Raw genomic sequence first — 15978 nt, 5'->3', positions numbered from 1 at the left:
GCCCTCCGGCCTTTCCCCCTCCGCCCTCCCGGCTCATTGCTGACCACCCTGCTTGTCCTGGACCCCACGCTCCTGAGGTCTCTCTATCAGGGGAATCCACACGAGCCCGGTTGGACGCCAGGAGGCGTCCGTTGAGGAGGGGGTACTGTGAGGGTCATAGACTGGGTTCACTGTGTTTTGGGGATTTTGTCTGTGTTTTGGTGAGTGTGCCTCTGTTCTCTGCAGGCTGAGCGGAGCCGATCAGGAGAGACACGCGCACGCTGGCAGCTGTGGCTCATCAGCCGTGCCCTGCTTAAATACTGGCGTCTCACAGAAGACCGAAGCCAGAGGATTGTGATACCTACCTCCGGTTCAGTCAGGCCTCTAGCTGCTACACCGTACGGAGCATTCCTAGCATTCTTGATGTTCTCTAGCTTCAAATTTATAGTATGTGTTTCTCTGCCTGTTTCCAGTTCTCATCCTCGGCTCCAGCACTCGGCACACCTCCAAGCACTCCAGCGTTTGTCACCCACGGGAATTCACGACCACGGACACCTTCACCGGGAGACCCTTCACGAGAGCACCCCCCCACTAGCACCGAACCCTGAGCACCGGACCCCTGCGCACCACCCCGGTTTCCCTCGTCACGGCTCCCTCTCTGCACCGAGAAAAACCCCACGGACCAAGGCACTCTCAGGCACCGGCTCTTCGTGCACCACCCTCGGGACCCCCCTTCCTCGGATCACGACACCGAAGACTCCACTCCTCCCTCTCCACGACTGACATCCCTGCACCAGATTCCACCACCGGGTTATTCCCCACGACCGGCACCCCTTCACCGGACTTTGTTTCTGCCTTCTGGTGCCCATCACTCCACCACCTTCCCTAATAAATTCAGTTTCCTTTAACCCTTCTCCCCGTCTCCCTTTTCGTTTGGGTCCACCCGCACAGTCATGGAGCACGAACCGTCGCATACATTAAAATTGCATGTATAGAATCACCAGTGCAAGCAAATAATAAAATATATTGCCACTTATCCCTAAAAAAAGTTTTAATACTGTTTTCCCCCACAAGTTATACTTGTATGAGCACAGTTTCACAACATTGTTTGTTGTTAGTGCAACAACATGATTGGTTGGTTGTTTCCCTGTTTGGCAGTCACTAAAGTAGATGATTGGCTTTTTAGGGAAAGAGGCAGGATGCTGGCAAATCTTTCCTTTACAGCATTTATAACCCTGCTGTTCAATGATTTTCAACACAATTTTTCTGTGAAGTTTGGTTCAGGCAACAAGACTACTACTATCAGATTTAGGAGGAGCTGACGTTCATTTAAAAAAGAACATTTCACAGCATTCACCAGGTGTTAGAAAGTCGTACTGCCAAGAGCCCTGAGGGTAAACCTCTTCCTTGTGCATTAGCTTCCTCCAAATTCACCAGAAGTCACCATTTAAGGGCTTTTTTTTCAAAAATTTTCTTATGGTGGAGAATGCCCCCAGATCCCCTTCGCTTTCTTAACTTTATAATTTTGTGCTTGATACTCTGCTTAACCCACCAGCTGTTCACACAGAAAAGATAATATACTAGCATAGGATTTTTTTTTTCCTATCAGAAAATAAGATCTATAGGGGAATTTGCCAACAGTTACATCAACCTTTGTAGGATATCTGTGTTTTACTAAATATTACTGCTTGAAAATTAGTTTAGACTCATGTTTCAGAGTAAAAGTTTTTCTTCAATTTGATCCATTTTGATGTAGATTGATGGAGCTGAAAATCTCAATCTTACTTTCAAACATCTCCCCATGTTTTTTTAAGGAAATACAAGTGATGCCTTCCCCCTCAATTAAGCACAATTTCTGTTTCCAGCTCATCATTTTTCATCCCACCCACTTCCACCCGCCCAGTCCATTTTTCTGACATTTGCACTCATCTGCTCCCTTTCATTATCTGACATCCTGTGATTATGATTTGCCTGACAAAAGATTCGGATTGTTTACACTTTCAAAAGTTCATAAACGATCCCCCTCATTTCACTGTCAACTTGATTGGCTTATTGTTGTTCTTGCACCGTGCGTGCTGTGCGGTGGGTTTCCTGACGGTTGAAGCCGCTGACCTTAGCAAATGTCTACTCATTATGGATGCAACACTAAAGCTGTGAAAGAGAAGGCTGTCATATATAGCTGAGCTATGCTAACAGCCGCTGTGAGAGAAGCAGAGGATGGGTGGATGAGGAGGTGGGGGAGGGGGGTCACATACATTATTGACTGGTAGTGGACTTTTTTTTAAAAACAGTACATTAAGCCTTGCCTCGGCACATTCCCTCCACCAAAAGATGGGGAGGGCAGTGGCCTGAATCTGAATGTTCTCCTGAGGTAACCGAGAACAAGACCACATCAACTACAGTTCTAAATAGACTCACATAAAAAAAACATTCCCAGAGGTCCTGTGTGCTGTTACTTTAGCATGCATCCGTACTTCAGGGTCCAACTTAACTTTTCTTTTCTCTCTGTAATCCCTTTTGGAGTCGTAATTTGTCGGAGAGAGCTGAACATTTTGCCCTAAAGGTGTAGCAGAGTTGCTCCTTAATGCACAACGTAACCGCAGCAGCTCAAATTTATAAAGCGCAGAAATAGGATAGTGCTCTAAATCTGCACTATTTCCCAGCACTATCTGTGTGTAGATAGTAACTTTAAGCTTCTTTTTTCTCACACATATATTTGTATCACTTTGACCTTACATATACAAATAAAGCACACTAATGCACTTGGATGACTTGGAGATGTATCGCTGTTGTAACAGGAAATGCTAAGTAAGCTTCAGCCTACTGGAGGGCAGGTCCTGTGGGTCTTGGTTCTGCCAGAGGCCAGGGCAGGGCTGAGTGGGATTGGCTTGGGTCAGCCCATCAATAGCACTGGGGACAGCAATTAATATTGTCAAATCAGCCGAGGGAAGAGTTGCAGCATCAACAAAACAGAAAAGTGCTCTGTGACACTTTGCTTCCTCTGTTTCGCACATTTAAATTGGGTACAAGCCAAGTAGACAGAACGCGCTGAAGAGACAGACACAAAGGGAAAGCAAAAGACAAGGGGAAAGATGTCGAGATGAAGGAAAGAAGTGCACTTTGATATAAAAAGCCCCGATAATCAATATTTGACAGTTCTCAGCAGTTCTGCTGACTGAAAGGGAATATGAGGTGCTTAACCCAGCCCCCCTCCTCATTCTCTGTCTTCATCTCATATTTCCTCTTTATTCAGTTTTTATTTCAGGCTTAGACTGAACTTTTGACTTCTCTTTGCCTCTTGACATTTACCTTCCCCACACTTCCTGGCTACATGCTCATTTCATCATTTTAGAAAAACAATTCCATCCTTCTCACTTTGAGTATTTTTTGGCGACAGAAAAAACAGCCAGAGAGGACACACAAACAGAAAGAGACTATCGCTGTCCTGACATCTACTGGCTGGCTCTGCCTTGTCATTAGTAGCCATCACTCTGGACAGAAACACACACAGACGCACACACAGATGTGACAGTGATCTGAGACTGAGGACGGCTAATGAAATGAAGTAGATGATGGGTGCAGTGCAATGAGCTCAGCATGACAGCTGGCGTGCCAAGGAAGACCACACCAGTGAATAATCCCTGTCAGAACTTCACGCATCTAACAAGGCAAAATTGGGGTTAAGCAAGTTTAGCTTTCATTGTCTAGTTTTTGTGTAGCTTCAAATCCAACTAAAATATGATTGATGATTGAAGACAAATAAAATTGCATGTGTTTCTAGCAATCAGCTTTTTGGACATATTGAATTTAAAAAATATTGCAGATATTTACACCTTATGAATAAAAAAAATGTCCAAAAAAGAAAGAGAAGAGTAAAAAACAAACTCAAATTAATAAACAAAAGAAATAAAAATGTGTTTTCCATCGTATTTTCTACCTGAATTGGATAGTGCTCTTTTAATTGCATTGTGTTGTTGTACATTTTTCTTCTGCGATGGCTTAATGGCAACTGACAAGAGAATTAGTGGCAACAATTCAGTTGCATTTAACTCCTAATATTCACAGCAGTGGATGGAAATGGAAATTACATTCTTTTATGCTCAGATTGAAATTTGGCTTTGGTATGGCTTCCTGACATTAACATGTGTCCTGATTTTGTAGTTTAGGAAGATCACTTTACTTAGAAGTAAAATCCAAAGCGTGCACACTTGGAATATCCATAACATTCATTAACAGCACAGCAAACCTCTATGTGTGGCAGCAAATTTTTAACTGGACATTCGTCTGTACACTGTGATGGCAATTAAATCGCTGGTAAAAAGGTTAGCATCACTGATTAAAACGACAGCCAAAGCTACAAAAATAAGACCCAAGTTGTTATAAAGCAGAAGTAAAGGCTGACGTTTCTGAAGCAAAATGAGAAAATGCGTCTTTATTCAAATTATCTCCTGCAGAGGATGAGTTGTGGCACATCGTTGAAATGCTAAATTTGGGATTGAAATTCACTGTGCATGTCAGCAAATGAAAATTAAAGTTCAGAGGAGGTTTTTGCTGGCAGAGAAAATTTCATTTAAAATCCTGTGTGTGCCTTTTTATTTGCAACATACACCGGTGTAGACTCCCCCTATTCTATACTGGTAATCATGTTGAGGACTACAGAGGCGTAGCTGCCACAGGTAAATGATATCAGCAGGTACAGAGCAGAGACCGAATGCCATTACAGGAGAAACAGCCCTAGCAGCAAGGCATCCACTCTGCTTTGAAGTGCATTTGTCACATGAAACACAGCCGTGCTTGACTTCAAAGAGGGCATTACAATAGCTCCACGCCTTTCAACTTTGATAACAACATGTTCACTGTTTCTTTAACCGTCTGCTGTTGCCACCATTTTCCGCCAGCAGACAAGCTTTTTTTTTTTTTTTCAGAAACGATAGAACGACGAGAGAGAGGAGCGGCTGTCTGCGAGACAATGATAATATCCCACTGACTCAGGAGCTGATGAAGGTAACAGTAATTAAAAAGTGACAATGGTAAGCAAAGATGATTGCTGAGCCCAGGAATAAACATATAAATACACGCAAATGTCTACGGATTTACGGCACATACACAGAAGCTGCACACGCCGCCGTGCGCGGTGTCCCTTTGCGCGCACATGTTGATTTCGAAACACTGTTTGATTGGCCTTTCTATCTTATCTATAATAATGGAATTGCAATTAAATTGGCTGAACCGACTACAAGTAGCAACTGTTCCTGCCCAAAGTTTTCATTTCTGTCAGACAGAGAGGAGGCTGCCACAATTATGCAGAGATGATAAGAGAAAGAGAACAGTGACATGAACACAATCAAACGGCAATTCTAAACACATTTACACACATATACGTACACTCTGCCGCTCTCTAACTCTTCATAGAGCCAAATGAAAAACCTGCATAAAGCTTTAATTGGCCTTTTTTTAATAATGATAATAAAAAAAACTGCAGACATTTTCACTTGTCATAGCAGGAAAAGCATATGTGCATTCCTGATGGCTGCATTCCAGGGGAGTGAACGTTGGTTCGCAATCACAAGTTACTGGGACACTTAATGGAAATGAGTTGACATTAATTTTAATAATTCAACCGGTGCTGTTCCTACTGTGTGGTGTCAAAATATCTGCTGTGAAAAAGGTCTACACAATATATTAACCTCATTGAAATATTTCTCTTTTCAAATTATTTTAACACAGAAAATCCGAAATGCTCTCTCCTGAAGCACGCCTAACGAGCAGCGACATCAACGAGCAAACACATTTACAGGTGCACCGTTTTACAGCCGCAGAGGCTGCTGTCTCTTAGCAGGTGGCATCGTGCGATAAAAAGGGGGGAATCGACGCAGAGACAAGGAGATAAAACCACATTGACGGACAGGGGAGAGCGTCTGCACGGAAATTGAATCGCTGAAGCGCCACATATACTTTAGGAAAAAGCAGAGAGATGGGAAGAGGCGGAGTAGAGAAGGATGACACAGACAAAGGAGGGAGGGATGCTTAAGGATAGCTGCCGGAGTGCACACTAGGCCAGACAGATGAGAGTTTTGGTAATAAAAGCAGAGAGAAATTGGAGCAAGATGGAGCAGAAAAGGGAAAGAGACTCACGGACGCTTCCATTACATGTTCACGGCTAACAGTTCATCACAAGGCCAATTGTCAGCGTTGAAAATGAGAAAGGCGGAGGTGAAGTGGAATCCCGATAGCAGCTGACGAGGGTTAAATTCCCCATTGATGTGTGCTCGGGGCCTTTTCTCACTCCTTCACTTGCTTCAAATTTCTTTCCTCTAACACTTATTTTTTTCTCTGTTTCCCACAAGTCCATCACCCTGGTGACCAGCGTCTCCTCTCATCTCACATCAGCCCCCTTTAACTTTTACTCTAGACACGCACATGAAGCCCACAGAGCCCCCCTGAGATGCACAATTATCAGGCATCCAGCATCCAGGCGGGGACTTAAGAGAAGCCATTAGCTAACAGAGTCCCCACATCTCCAGGGGTTTGACGCACTTTCAAGGAGATGGCAGACAACTATTGTATGTTGCTAGACTCATCTAATCTCGCCGCTCAATGGAAATTACTCTTGTCAACAAGTGGATTTATTAGGCATTTACGAGCGGTTGACAAGACAAGTCTCTGTGTAATGGAAAAAATGACACATAACATTAAATAAGACTAATCCTGATTTAGAAAACAAATAGCATTGGTTTAATTAGAAAACAATGTTTGTTATTATTAGGAAGCTGATTAAGTTCTGTATTTTCTATTGAAGGAGTTTACAACAGCAACTATATTCAATTAGAACCTTGCTTTCATGCCAGCAATCACTGTTAAAGAGTAGGAGTCATATTTGTGAAATGCCAGATGACTCATGTCAGCATGAATTACTTCATCTTTTCTACATGCTCAGTAAAGACTATGGGGATGGGTAGAAATGTGGATCTTGTTTTTTTTTTTTTAAAGAGTGAAACAGGCCATGGCCGTGCAATTCAAACAGGAAAAGGTAACATATAAGAAAAAGAATACAGACAAAAGCAAACGAAAGCACAAAAATGGCTTGTCACTGTCTGTGCCCCCTCTCTCTCTCTTCCTTCCTCTTTTCCTTTCAGCTTGTATCCTTGAACCAGACTCTCAGAGAGAAATCCAATTTCTGTTAACAGCACCATGTTGTCCTGATAGGATCTATCACCTGGAGCTAGAGCTGCAGCCACAGACGCAGTGCACTGTGGACACATTGTGAACTACACCTGTTACAACACTGACACACACTCATAACACCATACATGCAGAGATGCTCACACACCAAATGGATGGATGCTTGAACTTTGTGGACGCTAACAGAGGTGGATAACATATTTTAAAAAGCAGAAATAACACAGTTCAGCAATCTGCAATGCAAAAATTTTACCAGCACAACAAGTAGTATCACAAAAAATGTAATCAAGGAACAAATAAAAGTCCTCATTATCCTCATTATGCAGCATTTTAATGTAGCTGAAATGTTGCCTCAGTTCAACCTTACAATGCATATGCTATAAGCAGGGAATTTGTTGTGCATGTAAAACAACTGTTGTAATTAGTGATAGCTGGCCAATGAATGTAGCTGTGTAAGAAGCATAACATTACCATCTGAAATGAATTAAATTATAAAGTGCCTAAAGCTTGTACTCTAGCACGGTACTTATGGTCCACCACAGGATACTAATACTGCAGTCTGTCCAGCTTACTTGTGTTTTAAAGGCACATAAGGGCACCCCAGAGAAATCCATACATCAAGACAGTCACACAAAATGTGACAAACACATGAACATATCAATCCCCGCTGTTTAGAGCTTTGTGATAAGGTGTGGCGTGTTTGATCTGAGCAGTTCAATAAAATGGCAGAGACACCGATGGGTGGATCACAGCCTGTCTGTCTGTCTGTCTGTCTGTCTGTCTGTCTGTCTGTCACCTTGCCACCGACACCCTCCCCTGCACACATACACACACCAAATACAAAATGTGTCTGGTTCCTTGACACTACAGGATTTCTCCAGACATCTAATAAAGTCAGCAAAGTGGTCAGAAATCAACACTTTGCCAAGTGATTTCAGGAAAATTTCAAGGAAATTTACTGATCATTTCCTGCCTTTCTGGCAATAGCATAGTCATTTTTATTAAATGTTGGTGGTCATAAAGTGAACTAAATAATAAACTGTTTAAAAAAACACACACACACACACACACACATTACCCTGTAGGAGTACAAAGATATTTATATTTGAATTTCAGTTTGTTTTTTGCACTATTTCACACTGACAGTTTGATTTATTTATTTTGCTTCTATCTATCTATCTATCTATCTATCTATCTATCTATCTATATATATATATATATATATATATGTATGTATTTCTTGTGTGTTTTATACTTTAATCTTCTTATTCATATTCTTATTGTTTCGATCAGGAACAGGTGCACAATACATTTCACTGCATGTTATATTATGTATGATTATGTTTGTGACCAATACAGGCCTTGAACTCTATTTTAGTTTAGTTTTTTTTCTTAACTCAAAGGAAAGTTTAGATTTAGAGTGATGGATGAAGAGTCAGGTGGAAACAAGTACCTTCATTGCCTGGGCTTTCTTGTGAAACATCTCCTCCATGTTCTCAGCCAGCCTCTTTACCAGCCGCAGCCCATCGATCTCCTCCACCCGCACAGCCCGCTCAAACTCCTTGTATTTCTGTAACAAAGCCACACATCCATGTTAATAGGGTGCAGCTCCTGCCACATTCAAACAACAGAAATGATGCATTTTCATTCCAATAAACTGTGTCAGATGAATCTGGAAAAAAAAGAGAAGAATGCTGCTTTATACTCAATGCAATTGTTATATGATATGAAATATGATCATTCCAAATTCTGTGTCTCATGAGTTTCACGTTTTTAACACATACATTATCCAGACATTTGGAAGTAAGAAAGATTTAAAAAACAAAAACAAAAAAAAAAACGGTCCCACACGTCACAAAGTCAAAACAAGCATAGTTGATACAACAAGTGTTGTGTATACCGTGTAGCCAGGAGTAGCCGTGGTAAAATTACAACACATACTGAACAAAAGTATAAACATGCTAAGTAATATTTTGTTATATTCTATCCATTCCTTCTAACACAGAGGAGTAAATATTTGTTATTCCAACACACAGCTTCTCCACAACAGAATGGAAGTCATGATCGAGAGTGCAGTCATCGAATGGAAATCACGAGTCAGTAATAAGCGTGTGCACCATTTGCATGGTGCAGTGCCACAGATCTAAAAAGAATAGAGCTGATGAGGTTGCAAATGCTGTCTGGACTGATGTTCCATTCTTTCTGAAGGGCTTGGCAAAGTTGGAAGACATTTTGGGGGACATGATCACGCTATTGGACACATCAATGCAAAGAATCCCACAGATGTTTGATAGCTGACAAATCTGGAAAGTATTTAGGACACTGTAGGAGTAAAACACTTTCAGCTGCTACTATAGAAGGGCAGTGTGCATGACAACCGTAAGTGTCAAGATTTTCATCTTAATTTTATTGTGCAATGACATTTCCATCGATAAATTGCAGATACGTTCACCGTCCAAAGCATATCCCTGCCCACACCGTCCATCCACCTCCATGGGTCACTCTCCATACAATGTTGACATTTGCATAATCTCACCCTGTGCAACGCCAAACACGATGTCTCCCATCTGCTCTACAGTGCTAAAAACTGACAATGAAAAGGCCTGTCCTCCATCTTGCTAGCATCCAACAAATGTGAGTGGTTGCCCATTTGGAGCACGTTATGATGCCACTCTGCCGTTAGATCAAGACCTCGGTGTGGGAAACGAAACTGCAAACCGACTTTCCTTCAGGCAGTTCCTTACAGTTTGAGCAGATAGTCTCTGGTTGTGCACGCCAACAACTTCATCAGCAGTCTCTGCAGGTGAAGCGTCTTTCTTGTGGCATCTGTGGCATCACGTCATCCGAATGAAGCTGCATTTTGAGGTGGCCTTTTATAGTCACATATGCATATACTATATACACAGTAGGCTAGATATAAATTATTGAGGACTAAAAATATATTATCAGTAATTCAAAAGTGGAAATATAGCTTAGTAGGAGTTGTTCCTTCAAACTAATCTACATATAAACGAAACCAATCAGCTCAACTGAGAATTACGAGCCTGCTTCGAGTGTTACCTACCACACATTAAGCACTGATGACACCGCTGCCCTTAGTGTCTGCACTACACAAAATCACATTATTCTGCCATAAACCTATACTAGGGTGCTTAGCTTAACCAGCGCCTTAACTGGGGACAGTGACATTAAGTCTGGCTAATTCCACACCCATACATGCCACATTCACATACACACACACACATATGTGGCGCTGTTCTCTGCGCGAGGGTGTATGTGTGTCGCGCAAAAAAAAAAGAAGAAGAAGAAGAGAAGAAAAGAAAACCATTTTTGAAATCTGTGCAAAGCTGCAGGCGGTTGTGTTTCACTCTTGGGGGATTTAACAGAAGATTACCGCCATATCAAATAGCATGCCCTCTCTAATGTTATGCCAACCTGCTTAGACGCATGCTCTTAGCTACCCCTGTACCGCAGCACACATGAGGAGCAAGGCGAGGGGAGAGAGATCACAGTAGGAGGTGGGGAATGGGGACAGAATGACACACTCAGGTGGCAGCTTTTGAATCTAGGCAATCATCCAAAAACTGCAGGGCAGAGAGGAGTATTTGCGTCATACCAAAACTTTTGCTTAGGGTGAATACTTTTGTTGTAACCACAGTGTATACAGAGATGGACGCAGCCTCTGGGGTCTGAAAAGTGAAACCTATACCAAATATGCTACGCCTATGCTGCATTCTTTCTAATGGTCAGTAGGGGGCGACTCCTCTGGTTGCAAAAAAAGATTGTATAGAAGTCAATGATAAAAATGACCCTATTTCTAATTTGATCTGTTACATCAGTAAACATGATATTTTTGGTTTTATGTTCTCAATCAGGAGTTAGAAGACTTTTTGAGTCCAGCATTAAGTTTATTTTGTGAAGTTACGATCCCACTGAGAGAGAAAAATCAATAAGAAATCACTGTGCTTTAAGGCGGAGCCACATTGTGATTGACACATGTCACACCCACTTGTCACACCTTACACCTGGTTTTAAAAGACCAACATGGCGACGGCTAAAGGCCAAACGTGAGTCGTTTGTGAGTCGGCATCCCCAAACCAATGGGTGATAAATCCATGTTTATACAGTTTATTGCTGTAGCAGAGAGGGAACTCGTGAATGTAGAGAGATTGAGCAAAATGTTCTGTGACTTTAGCGGGCAACAATTAAGATAAGTCAGTTTGTGGTGCAATGTTACTGAAAACAAAAAGGAAAGCAGAGAGACACTGATTCGGATCACTCTTTGTTATCTTGCTCGAATTTGCGCTTAGATTTTGCATTCACTTGTGTGTGTCTGTGTGTGACAGATGATAGGGGCATCCTTGAATTTGTGCCATCCCGAGAGAAAGACCCAGCTAGACAGACAAAGAGTTGGGTAAGAGAGATAAAGAGAAACAAAAAAAGCGAGATGGAGAGAGGTAGAGAAGAAAGGCCGTGATAGGGAGAGCAAACTGTGTGGGTGCAAAGAGATTCAAGAGATGCAAAGACAGGCAGCGGGATTAGGAATAAAGGGAAGGCGGAGAGATGTTAAGGGTGAAAAGTGAGGGTAGAAAGTGGAGGAATAGGATGATGGAGGAACAGAAGGAGCATGGAAAGATAATATTGATGTGGGAGGTCAGAGGGCGGGTGAAATGCTATCTCCATCTGCAGCGCTGCAGGAGGACATAAATAAAGGAAGCCAGGTTAAAGTCACAACATTTCATTTAGTTGTATACTTACAACATAAAAAGCAAAAAAAAAACAAATCCACTGATTTCTACATTTACCATTACAAGCAGCAAAGGTATAAGGAGTTCAAGGACAGAGCCTTAAGGTGTAATACTCCTGTGATGCTGGAACGATCATGTGACAGAGAAGTGCTAGGTAAAGGATTAAAATAAGAGCCTTGGTAGATGGAATTTCTTTTGATAGCAATTATAGTGATTAGAGGAAAGAGGGTCTAACTCATCAAGGTACTTTTCAAGGAGATGATTGTCCAACTTACAGTATAATGGAAGCTGGCAGGTGAACCTCATGTTTTGAATAAGTGGTTCTTTTTACCAAAGGTTAGTCAGGAGAGAGATTTAAAGACTAGTACAGCAAAGAGCAACGGGAAGAGGTACTGACAGTAAGAAGCCAGGAAAGATTGAATAGAATCAGGCTCAAAGGGAAAACACTCACTGTTTGTTTCATCTTTATCTCCATATCATAGCATCAACACTGTGTTCACAGCCATAACACTGAACAGTCTGTGTGTCTTTGAAATGCTGCCGAAATGGTGCATCACTGCCAAATTCATTGGCATGCCATGGCCAATTTGGAATATCAAAATTCTCTTCAAAAGTACTGGCGCAGCCATCCAAAAAAAAATGCTTCTGTTTTGCATATGGTAAAGACTGTAAAGAATGAAAGGAAAGCCCCTTTCAGACATGCACTCGACTTTCCATTAACGTGATGCCCGTGGAATGTGTCAGTTTCATATCTGAATAAGCACCCTGTTCATTTTTCTCTAAAAGTTGCAACATCAATCTTATTAGGTTGGACCTAGAAACAATTACGTCTCACTTTTGAAAGTATAAAACAGCATTCAGTTGTATGCAGATTCAACATGCAACATGGTTTTGGTAGTTCTTTAATTGATTAACGAGGTCGCTTTCCATATGTAGTTAAGGGAAAGCATACATGTGCACAATTATTGTGCTACTGCTGCACATATCCTGCTGTGAGACCGTGAAACTGAAAAAAATCTCTGTAATAACAAAAAATGATGACAGAAAAATACTTTGACTTTACCAGATGGATCAGACTTGTACAATAAAATAAGATCCTGGCAGCTGTGATGGAGCTCAGAACTCAATCTGAGGACTGCTGTTATCCAGTTATTTAAGTGTAGCGTATAAACTGTGACTGTGTGAAGCGAAGAATGTCTTTGCCCTTTAGATCCAGACTGGTGCAGTCCTCCACGTTGGTACGCTTCCTGCTAATTTAGGTTTCGTCTTTTGTTCATTAGTAGCTCCTTGGACTTTGATGTGCTGTCCAAGCTTGCACCTATGGCAAACATTGTGTACATAGTCGCTCTCTAGCTGTCACTGTCTGCATCGAGCAATGAGAAACATTCATGTAAAAGTGATCTGAATGAAAGAATGCTGTCCCTTTAACAGATCGATGAGACCAGCAATGTTCATGTCTGAAAAGAGCTTAAGAATTAGTTCCTGAGAAAGTTCACCTGAATTATTTTTAACATCTGTTCAGACAGATTTTCACAAGTTTTACATTTTCTCACACAAACCTGAGTCTCTCAAACAACAGTCCTGCTAATTAATTGCAGCCTCAAATAACACAGTCTGTGGCCAATCAAAGTGACTGGCTGATGACTCAGAAGCCAAATCACAGCGACGGTATGACGGTATGAACATCAGAACGATAATCCCACTGGCTGACTGACAACTGCAGTATGACAGAGGGACAGAAAATCCAGGTTTTAAGCCAATCCTGGTTCCTGGCTAACTGTGGTGGGCTGTTAAAGCTGACAGGTCAGCAGAGGCTCAAACCTGAACTGGCTTGACAGGTTTCTTCGCCAATTTTCTTTGTCCTTTTTCCCTTTACTGTCTCTCTCGAGCTTCTTCTTCTTCTCCTCTGGTTTGTCTATCTCCTTCTTTCCTCTTTCATCTCTTTTCCTCTGTACTGCACCCACTTCCTTTGCTAATTATAAAAATGAATGGGCTGACTTCATGGACACAGTCATAGCTGAGAATTATTCTCTTTAAAGACATGTCCTAAGTCTGTGCTACTGAATCCAATATATACTTTACAGTGCCGCTAAATCCTTGTCCGTGAAACACATTTCGCGAAGGCATGAGGAAGGCAATAGAGTGCCCACGGCTTGAACGGAAGTGTTTATGTGTTTGCAATCATGTTTGTGTGGTCAGTGAGAGGCTAAAAGGGTCCTGCTGACCACAGGCTGTCTGCAGCGCTATGTTCAGTCAGGCTGACCAGAGCAGACCAGGCCCAATTAGCCCGAAGCCATCCTCTTCACATCACATCATCATCACAGGAAAGCCAACTGACATACATCCAGAACCACCATTTCCCAGGAGAGGGGAAAGAAAGGCGTCAGTGGGCTTCAGTGGCAAGAGCAGGATAGCACTTCAGAGAATGAGAAGACAACAGAGGAGTCAGATTCAGGCTTCTGTGTTGATAAGAATCTGCTGCACTGTGTCCTCAAGCCAGACCTCCTTTCAACTCCAGCACTGCACTTGGTTTTCTTAGAACATATAAGGTCCTCGTGTAATAAGTTTATGATGTAATGCTACACTGGGGAACCTGTTTATGGCTGCTAATTTCCTGCTTAGAACTGTATGTTATGGCCTAACTTGCTGTTGAGGACAAAAAATGTTTTCTTTCAATTTTAGCCATCTTAGGTCGGGCCGCAAGGTGGCACGGTGGTTAGCACCATCGCCTCACAACTAAAGAGATCCCCGGTTGGGGCACCAGAATCTTTCTGCATGGAGTTTGCATGTTCTCCCCGTGCAGCGTAGGTTCTCTCCAGGTTCCCCGGCTTCCTCCCACAGTCCAAAAACATGTTGAGGTTAATTGGTGATTCTAAATTGTCCATATGTGTGAATGTGAGTGTGCTTGGTTGTCTGTCTCTAAGTGTAGCCCTGTGATAGACTGGTGACCTGTCCAGGGTGTCTCCTGCCTTCACCTTGAGTCAGCTGGGATAGACTCCAGCCCCCCTGCAACCCTAGTGAGGATTAAGCGGTGTATAGATGATGGATGGATGGACTCTCAGGTCTGCTAAAACTCAATGCTTATTTCAACAGGGAGATCTCTGTTAACCTATAATATAGACTGGTTTCGTTTAAAAAAATTTCCCAACCAATAAAGAATCCGTTATATTATTACAACCAATTGGTCTAATTTTGGTTCTAATTTTTTATCTTTCCTATTAGATCTAATAACATTTTACGTGCTAGCTTAGCTGCACAGGTATGGGGTCACGGGTTGTTCAATGTAAGGGCTGAATAATTTGCCTTGGTTTTGTTTCATCTGCTGCAACTGCAATACAACTAAGCTGAATAAACTTGAATTTATGATACACTGTAAAATTACAAGTCATAATATAGTTCTATGGAGAGTTGCACATTTGTTCTTCATCGTTACATTAAAGTGCGAAGTCTCAGCTTTAATATTTGTAGAGAGTTTCATCAATATCAAGAGAACTGTTCTTGAGATGCAGCACTTTTAAGTGCCCAAACTACAAGAGTTCAAAGTAACTGGATACTTGGCTGTTGAATGTTACTTGGGCAACGCTGTGTCATTTCAACATCAGTTAATGCGCAAAAAAAAAAATCAAATGTGGCTCACTCTTCCTTAATAGTTGGGAACAGCCATTCTGATTGAGGTGGATCTGTCTGTCAATATGGCATAAAGACGTGACAAGTGAAAAAGACGACAAGAAACCCTTTAATGAGTGTCTGTATGCATAAATGTTTAATTTTATCAAAAAGGACTAGAGAAAAGTTCTGTTCAATGATTAGCCAAAAAACAACTTCTGTTGAAGTGACTGAAGGAGGAACATGAAGAGAGAAAAAGCAAAAGTTTGAAAGCACATCATCGGTCAAACATGGTGGTGGTCCTGTGATGGCCACTAAGGGAACTAGAACACTGGCTGTTATTGATCATTTCATCACTAATGCAAGCAACATTATACATGCTGTGGCATAATCAGCAACCCTCAGAACTCAGTTTGAGTTGAGAGATGAAATATCGTCGACTGGCCACGATGGGAGCAGTGTA

General features: G+C 41.9%; 1 protein-coding gene across 1 annotated transcript in view; it reads right to left on the bottom strand.

Moving 5' to 3' along the window:
* Positions 1-15978, bottom strand: part of LOC103362818 (voltage-dependent calcium channel subunit alpha-2/delta-3-like) — a 121380-nt gene that overhangs the window by 88124 nt on the left and 17278 nt on the right. Inside the window, exon 3 of the mRNA XM_008289313.1 lies at positions 8615-8731. Within this exon, the coding sequence (XP_008287535.1) occupies positions 8615-8731 (117 nt within the window). The remainder of the gene's footprint in view (positions 1-8614; positions 8732-15978) is intronic.

Source organism: Stegastes partitus, unplaced genomic scaffold (genome assembly GCF_000690725.1).
Source record: "Stegastes partitus isolate 25-593 unplaced genomic scaffold, Stegastes_partitus-1.0.2 Scaffold605, whole genome shotgun sequence".
Lineage (NCBI taxonomy): Eukaryota > Metazoa > Chordata > Actinopteri > Pomacentridae > Stegastes > Stegastes partitus.
This window is presented reverse-complemented; position numbering and strand designations above follow the sequence as displayed.